At 40.9% G+C, this 9,155-nt stretch overlaps 1 protein-coding gene across 6 annotated transcripts in view; it reads left to right on the forward strand.

The window, feature by feature from the left end:
• The window catches only part of TRIM2 (tripartite motif containing 2), a 146,102-nt gene extending 139,161 nt beyond the window's left edge, over positions 1-6,941 (forward strand). For all 6 annotated transcript variants that reach the window (XM_090036429.1, XM_090036426.1, XM_090036431.1 and 3 more), the window contains exon 12: positions 2,448-6,941. In XM_090036429.1, the coding sequence (XP_089892555.1) occupies positions 2,448-2,600 (153 nt within the window). In that variant the 3' untranslated portion in view covers positions 2,601-6,941. The remainder of the gene's footprint in view (positions 1-2,447) is intronic.
• The last annotated feature ends 2,214 nt before the right edge of the window (positions 6,942-9,155 follow it).

The following is a 9,155-nucleotide window of genomic DNA, read 5'->3' on the forward strand; positions in this document are numbered from 1 at the left end:
CCATGCCAGGGGCTACCTGGGGCACGAGGTTGCTAAAGCCCAGGGCTACCTACTGCCTATCTTGGCACTTCAGCACCAACATGCCCCAGCCAGCCCCTCCACCACCACCACCTAGAGCCCAGGACTGACCCCTTGGATCCTCTGCCAGTCCAGGGCTGTTCCACCCCAGCTCAAACTACTGTGAGGCTGGGTACACATTTAAATACTCTTACCTTGAAGAAGTTTTCTTCAGTGCAAACTGAACCAGAGTTTATTACATCGCCTTTATGGCATAGGCTACCAACTGCTATCTTACATATTATGAAATAGTTTCAGCATGCCATGTGAAATTGGGACACCAAGATATGCAAAAACGTAGAGAGAATGGCAAATTGAACAGCTGAATTTCTGAATGGCATAGATATTGCTATTCTTCAGACAACCACATTTTAAAAATATCTCTCAGATGATAGGAGGCAGCTAATAGATATTTATCTTGTTGAGAAGTGCTTCTAGCTGGGTCTGCTGAATGTCTCTGGCCAACTTTAATCTCCTGAAAAAATCAGGCACTTTGCTCTGTTCTGGGTCAGAACTCAGGGGCTGGTTGAATAGACTTCCTCATCCAAGTACCATGTGAATAGTGCCTCATAGCTGTAGGATAAAGATCTGAGCTGGGTTGAAACCACACCTTTTGCCCCAACAGGGGTAGGTCATGTCTTCTAAGATTCTCCTTCCTAGATTAGCCTGGGCTTCTCCCTTTATGTTAATGTGTCTTCTGGGAGAAGGTATGGTAAACTCTGGTCTTATTCTAGAAGACACTTGTTTCCTCCATCCTGGCTCTTCCAGGTGGTGACCTGAGGACTTGCTCCTCTTAATTTTTCTCTTGGAGATCACTGGTTGTTTGTTCCCACTTTCTGCTACAGAACACTAAAAATCCTTTTCTGCTTCTGTAGTGAGTGGTACATGCAGAGCCCTTAACATTAAGGCTGAGGTAGTCCCGTAATGCACTGTACTCTGCAAATACAACTGGCCTCAAATTAGACATCAGCTACAACTGTTTTACACAGGAGGCTTATTCAGTACTGTACAGGTCCTAGGTGGATCTAGGATTTAAAAAAATGATGTGTAGCAGATATGACCCACACCACAGCCCAACCATGGTGGGAAGCATGAGATATGGCTGATGTCTGCAGGCCCAATGAGGACACCTAGAGGGGGCAGGCAGTGAGCAGGTGAAGGAAGGTAGAAACTGTCCACTGTCACTGCTACCCCTAGCCAAATTCAGCATCACAGGCAGCCGCTCCCTGCAGCCCCCAGGTAGAGCAGGCCATGAACAGCCCTAGGGCTCCCCCTGCTTCCAGTCAGCCGAGAGGAGTGGTAGGCAGATATCCCCCTTCCTGTGCCTGCTTTTGGGGGCTCCAGATATGGGGAGTGGCTCTATGGGGTGCTGGGGTCAGCCAGGAACTGCATCCACAGATAGGTCCTTCCTCCCTGACCATTCCTCCTGGGTTTTCCCTGCCAGCCCAGGGCCACCATCTTTGGGGAGCAGATGTTCAGAGTGCCATGGACAGCAGCAATGGGCAGATCCCACTTTCCTGTGTCTAGTCCCCCCTGGCTGTGTCCCCGCTGGCCTGGTGACAGTGATCGCTCACTGCACTACAGAGCAGAAGATGGGTTGTAACTGCACCACCATACCCCCTGGATCTACCCTGGGGGTGGTAATTTATAGTCACTTTAACAGAAGATAGAATACTTTAAAACCCAGAAAAAGAAAATGATCTAGCTGAGCCCTGAGGCCAATCCAGGCACTTTCTTTCCTCTGTTCTTTAGTCTTTTCTCCTTTTTAACCGAGAATATATTCAGTGTTTGTTGTTAAAGTTGCACTTCTTATATGCAATGATAAGTTTCAGTGATTAATTATTGTATATTATTGTCATTTGCAAAAGATATCTAATAAACAACTGAACATCTGTATAAGCAGAAGTGTTTAAGTTGACGCTTGTTCGTTATAAAAGAAAAGGAGCTGTTGAAAAATTCTTCATGAAGCATACTTTTCTTCCTAAATCCAAGTAATTTATGCCCTGAGAAACTAACAGATTCAGACCTGTGCATCTCTGTAGGAGTTTGAAGGGTCATGATCACTGGTATTTGGAAGAGAAAGGAGGTGTTGATTGGGTTGTGTTTGTAGTTGGTTATTTTTGGAGTGAGGACAGCTGCTGGTTTTGTTTTGAATGTGATTGTATGTTTTTAATTTTTGGCAAACACATCTGCAGAGCTGTAGATGGGCTTCATAGGAAAATATATTTATAAATGTGACTTTTTAATTTTGAGATACGGGTCAGATTCTGCTCTCACTTTGAATGGTGTAAATTCACACTATCAGACTATACCAATGTCACTGAGAGAGGAATGTGGCCCATTACTTTTTTCATTCATAACATTTGGTATGTGTTTTCTTTCCCTTGAAGGTTTTTGATGGAAGTGGATCATTTTTATCCTACATTAACACATCTGCTGACCCACTTTATGGTCCCCAAGGTCTAGCCCTAACATCAGATGGCCATGTTGTAGTTGCAGACTCTGGAAATCATTGCTTCAAGGTCTATCGGTACTTACAGTAACAATGGGCTTTGGGATGGATAATTCTCTGCCCTTAACATACGACTGGTCCCAGAGATCCTAAATTGTTCTCTCTGCAGGATGTCCACTACTTAAAAGAATTCATTTTTAATAATGGAAGGTATCTTCAGTGGACTTCTCATGTTCATTTCCAAATGTACCATGTTTACGTAGGACTTGCATCTCTTATGTTCGTCATGGAACTTTTTGTTGTAAGGGTTAGTAAGCAAAACCCTCTTTGCTGAATTCATGAGGACAATGAAATATTGAATATGTGAACTGCAGCTTATGGAACAGGAATTTATATAGTTGACTAATTTTCCAATATAAAAAAGGGAATTTAAAAAAACCCAAACTATTTGAATGGGTTTGTTTGACCTGGAAAGGATAGCTCCTGTTTTGAGCTTCCAAATTTGAAAAGTGTCATTGGTATGCATTATTTGACCCAGAAATGAAGTCTGGGACTCTTCTAGATCTCATTATCATGGTAGGTATTACACTTGTAACGTTCTTCAGACTTAGTAACTATAACCAGTAGGTTCTTTTAGTAAAGATATAAAGTTAAGTCATACACAATCTTCTAGCTGTAATTGTGAGACCTAACAGCTCAACTTTTAGCACTACAAGCATCAATGCAAACTTCCTACTCTTTGTGGGATTAATGAAGGATTGTTTTATGTGCTTGTTTCTCACCCCTCCTAATGCTCAATAGGCTGTAAGGACTTCGAAAAAACCTGAAATTTCTAAAGCTTTGAGAAGACTTTATTGTACTAACATTAGTGACAGCTGAATTTCTATAGAACAATGGACCCATTAACACAAAACTAATTCATTAGAATCAGGGTCAACACAGTTATATGATGTCAACTCAATTAAACTCATGTGCACCACTCTTCCATACACGTTCCTTGCTGTGCTTTCTTGAGACAACTCATTGTGTTCAACAACATAGCATCATGCAGGATAGAAAGCCAGACAGGTACCCTTTTGGAGGACCTATATTGTACAACCAAAGGAACTTTGGTTAAATGAGTTGTATGGTGAAAACCAAGGGTTACCAAAGCTATTAGTTTTTAACTTAAGAAAAGTACATCTCAAATAATTAAAAATTTAACCAGTTCCTGCAGTCCTTCATCAAAAGCCTTCTTCAAAGACAAAATGGGGGCTGTAGGATTTGTCCCATTACGTGTGTGTGTGTGTGTATGTCTGACACAATAATGAAGAGAGTAAGTGTAAGTGATTTCAGCAAGCTGAACTGTAAAAGCCTTTTGAGTATGGCAGCACTCTGAAAAGAGTCCCCCACAAAATCTGTTCCTTGTGAAACACCAATCTGATTGAAAATGCTTACAACCAATGACTTGGCTCTGCTGTCATTATTTTCTTGTTTATTATGTGCACCTGTCCCTTTTCAGAAACATTAGCTTCATTAAGAATCATGAACTCAAGAGTCAGAAGATGTTGCTAGAGTATGATGATATAGGCCCATATTCTATCTCAAACCTTGGCAGAGGAGCTTAGCATGTACCAATGGTGGAAATTGTTTGGAGTCGTATCTTGCTTTTCTTTGTTTTGGAATCTTAAAAAAGCAGTGGGGTGGGGGCAACGAATGGGGAGTTATTTTAAGCATGTCTGCCAGCCTGCAAATATGGAAGAGATTTGTTTTTAAATTGCTTGTTTTAAATATTGACTTATTTCTAACAGGAGAAATCTGTTGTTCCGGCTCTTTGGAGAAACATGCCTTTCACTTCCAGTTTTTCTGTAAAGAAACATTTAATGTTAAAAAAAGAGTAGACCCTGCAATTCATAAAGATGAAGTAGTCTCTTTTTTGCATAATTATATTTATTGTTCTCTCTCCTTTACTTGATTTTGCACATATAACCCAATCTTACAAACCTTTGAGTCTTGTGATTTCAGTAGGATGACTGTGTTATGTAAGGGTTTCAGGGTTTGGCATAAAATGTATCCGTAAAATTGGTAATATTGCTTGTCAAATGTTAAAAACAAAGGTAATTATTATGAAGAAAGCAAAATATTTTGGTCTTGAATTCAGTTTGTCCTAAAATTCTGCAGGGAAAATGGTCAAAACTATTAAAGTATAAACTGTATTCTCAAAATCAAGTACAGTTGTAACTCAAATGTTATGGTACCCAAAGACGTGTTTTAAAAGTGTCTTTATAATCAACATTCAAGTCAACATTCACACTATCAATCTTAGACATTGGAGGAACTTGAAAACTCTTAATATCCTTAATGAAAAAGGATGATTTATATGACATTTCAGCTATATTTATTCACTAAGAAAAAGGATTTCACCAATTTTTAAGTTGAAAACTAAAAGAAAGAAATAAGCTATTGCTGTAGGCTGTTTTTAAAGGACACTATCAGTCAAATTTGGCCCAGGATTCAGACTTTGTAAAAATATGTTACTAAATTTAAACGGAAGGATTTCCATAAATTAAAAAAACACTATAGGCCAAATCATCCATTGACAAAGAGTGCCACAGGGATCTGATCCTAAACTATATGTTAAAACCCATACTGTAAATGACACCACTTCATGCTTACATACATGTACATTTATACATTGTTCCCTTAAGATTATCAGAGGTGAGGTAGTTCCCTTCATCTGGTACTAATAAATAAGACTTTGCTTAGCTATGTCAACTTTATTACATCTGGATGAAACCTGAAACTATATATGTTCTCCTTACAACCAAGCTAACAGATGTTATGCGTGATGGAGCCTTTTCCTGAAGACTTCTAGGTCTTTGTTCTTCCTTTGTATTGTTTCTTTTTTTTTAGAATTTTGGCTATGGCCATACCCACTGCACCTGAGCAGTGCTGAAAATTGACACTGATTTGGATTGCCTTTACCTAGCAAATACTTGCCATTTAAACCCAGTAGAATTATTCAGTCCCTTCATAAAGCCAGCCTTAATGTGCCTGCCACAGGAAAACTGAAAAACACATTGCTCTTACAATGTGTTTTTTAAGCCTACTCAGCTGAAATGTTTGGATTACTGACCTCACAGAGAGCTACCACGGTAGAGGTTTGATCATTTTTTGTGATAGGTTCTTTTTCTCCCATGTAAGTGATGGCCAGTGATGGAAAAATGTCACTGTTTGATGCAATAATAGCTATCAGTTATTAACATTGACAAAAGGCTCCGGGCCAGCTGTGTTTTCCAAATTCCAGGTACACCCAGTGCAGCGTTGACTTCAGTGGAATGCTGATCAGCAGCACAGAAGGCATGGATGGCAAAGGTGTATGCTGTTTAAAATGACATACCTACTGGAAGGATTTTCAGCAGATAATCAGATGTTATGTTACTTGGAGTCTTTTAGGACAAACTGCAAAATCACTCATTTTTGAAATAGAAGAAAATAGTTAAATTCAATAGAAACACTAATGCATGTTTACACAGATTAAAGTTTTAGCTGCGTGACTGGAAAGAAAAACCAATATGGCTTATGGCGAATATTATCTAATATTGCTAGAGACTTATTTATTAGTAAATGCTGTTTTGTTCTGTAAAAGTTACAGAGCTTTCAACTTTACAATTATGTTAATATTTTTATAACTAAGGATCTAGTGTTGCCATAATGAAAACTATAAGTGCCCAATAAATTATGCTTGTCATAAGGAAATGATTTTCATTTATGGATGACAACAGGTATGAAGTTGTGATGTACATCAAGGAATTGTAAGTAGTGATTATTTGGTCTGTTTGTGGAGACTGTATGAAAGATATTTCTATTGTAGAATAGAATGATTCTAAATAGGGTATGTTGTTTCTGATGAATGTACTGCACTTCAGTTGATGTTTGTGAGCAACACAGCCTTAACCCTGATGCTTTTGCTTTATGACATGGGAATGTTCCATAATTTGCATAATGTATCAGAATATCCCTGTGCTAGAAATCTGTATTACTTGATACATTGTACCCTTCTGGTTTTAGGAGTGAATATGCTATTTTTTTTTTTGGTTTTTGTACATTCCATCTTTGTAAGTCCATTTCATATGTTTTATGTACAGAACATGTAAAGTCTTGCACACTCTTAAACTGATGAAATATTCTAGTCATTTGTTTTAATTTTTTCCTTATAGAACAAAATACAGACTCTGTCTACTTAAGGTCAAGGATGAACGACGTGCATCGAAAAGTGTTTGTATGTGTGTAGTCTAGCTTCATGTGTGCCACGGTATTTTTGATGCTTTAGCCTACAATTAAAAATTTAAATTTACTCTGTCTTGGAAGTGTAGGAAGAAAACAGTCAAATGTGTATCTTTACCATGCACAAAAAAATCCAATAATAAAAATAAAGCTTGTTTCCTCTGTTGTTTTCAGGGTAGAAGATTTATTTTTCAAAGTATCACATATCCATTGTACTTGAAAATTTCTCTGTAGTGCTGAGAGGGGAGCAATTGTCCCAAAGGGAAAGTTCCTGCCAAAGACTACAAGACGCAAGAACTGTGATTATTTCATTTGTTTGGCTTTTCTCACATAGGTACAGAGGAAAGAAAGAAGATTTCTTTTATTCATGTCCTCTTTTTTGGTATCATATTTTTTAGAAATGTAATGATCTTATATATAGCCTTTTGTAAAAAGTTCAAAACCTTTATCCCCATTAGTGGGAATCAAATTACAAACGCTAGGCTTTCTTTTTTATTTTGTGGGAAAGTACCATACCTTCACAACTACGAAACAACCTTTTAGAAGCCATATTTGGAAAAGCCTGTATACTGATTTAACACTGTCTTGGGCTAGATACAGATATTGAGCATAAACCGATATAAGTGATTGGAAACTGGTCTAAACCTGTAACAGAACAGAAGTTCAGCACGCACAAACTGGTTTCAAAATGGTGGAACCCGGTCTAAGATAGTCCTGGATGAATGTAGTATTAGGGCGTGTGTAGATGAAATGGGGGCCCTAAATTGAAGTGGTGGGTTAAAAAAAATACTACTTCAATTTAGAGCTGAATAAACTCCCGTGTCATGCACACACCCCGCTGACTTAACTGCCTCTCTGGCAGGGAGGGGAGGACAAGCTCCAGGTGGGTGCAGCAGTCCCTGGGCTGAGGTGGGAGAGCTGATGCTTCCCTCTGTGACAACGGAGGCTCCCCCCCAGGTGGCACCCACCCACTGGCACCCGGCTCAGGCGGTCCCAGAGGGCACCGCAGCCATGGAGGGAAGCACCAGGCCCCCGCGCAGCTCAGAAAGGCAGGCAAGCTCCGGTGGGGGAGTGGGGGAGTATGGAAGATTAGGCTCACCACTTTTCTTGGGCAGAGCCTGCTTTCCCGGCTGCTGCCAGGCTGCCTGCAGGGTTTCCTGCAGAGCTGCACAGAGCCCGGCGCTTTGCTCCGCGGCTGTAGGGCTGGCAAACTAAAACTCCTCAAAGGAGTCATTTAAGGCCTCAAGTCATTTAAAGCACATTATGCCACCGAATTTCCTACAGCAGCTGGAATTAATGCACAATATGCTGTGGAGGTGTACAAACACCGACACCATTAAAGTGGTGCAAAAGCATTTAGCCCACGTTAAAGTGTCATTCACACATGCCTCTTATTTCGTCTACACATGGTCTTAGACTTAACTAATTTAGGTTAAACCAGTCTATTAACCTTCTTCTGTACCAGATCATATAGTGGATCACAGGTTTGCAGCATCCCAGATGCCCCTTGCAAGGTGGTGTACTAGCCTTGGCACATGCTCATCTGCTCCAGGTGACCACTGGGCCACCCCTTCCCCCAGGTGCTCGCAAACAGGAACCAGAAAAGCCTCTGTCTCCTGAGGTTGGGGAGGGCAGGGGTTGGGGAATGAAGCCCTCCCCTCCCCAAACCCCCCAGTCTTGCTGGCTCTGGTCTTGGGGGTTGGGGGGAAGGGGCAGACTGGGTCTATGCAGCAGAGATCTCCATTCCCTCCACCACTGTCTCAGCCTCCTGACAACTGCAGGCTGGAACTACAGCTTAGAGCTGCCTGCCTTTTTCCTGCACTGGGAACTCGGGTTTGGGAGTGGGGGAACAGAGCTCCCTTCTGCCTGCACCCAGGCCAGCCTCACCAAGACCAAAGCCAGCAAGCTACGGGGGTGGCCCATACAGCAGTGTTGTTCCATTCCCCCCTTCCCTCAGTTCCTGGCACAGTAACTCCCATAGCACCGATAGATCCAAAGTAACTCCCTTATCATAACATCCTTTTGGCCTATATTTCTTTCCTTCCTTTCTTCCCCTTGTGATTTCTGAGTCTCTGGTGAGATCCCCAAAGCAGATCCTCCAACAATTCAGTTGACCTGAAATTCACTTAACGAGGACAAAAAAGAGAGACTCTTCTGATACAGCTCAGATATAACAGGGCTACAGAGACCTAGGAAAGTCCATTCTGGTAACATATGTCATCAGGACACTCAAAAGTGCAGAGGGGGAAAATCAAACTACGGAAGCAGTGATCTTCATTTCTCCTATCTTGGCAAAGCCCCGGATAAGTATGTAGTCCTTTTCTTTTAGTATGAGTTAGTAGGTATGCCAGCATCCAGGTTGCCAAGCCTCCAACTTTTC

The sequence above is a fragment of the Crocodylus siamensis genome, chromosome 2 (genome assembly GCF_052110815.1).
Source record: "Crocodylus siamensis isolate JL-2025a chromosome 2, ASM5211081v1, whole genome shotgun sequence".
In the NCBI taxonomy this organism is placed as follows: domain Eukaryota; kingdom Metazoa; phylum Chordata; order Crocodylia; family Crocodylidae; genus Crocodylus; species Crocodylus siamensis.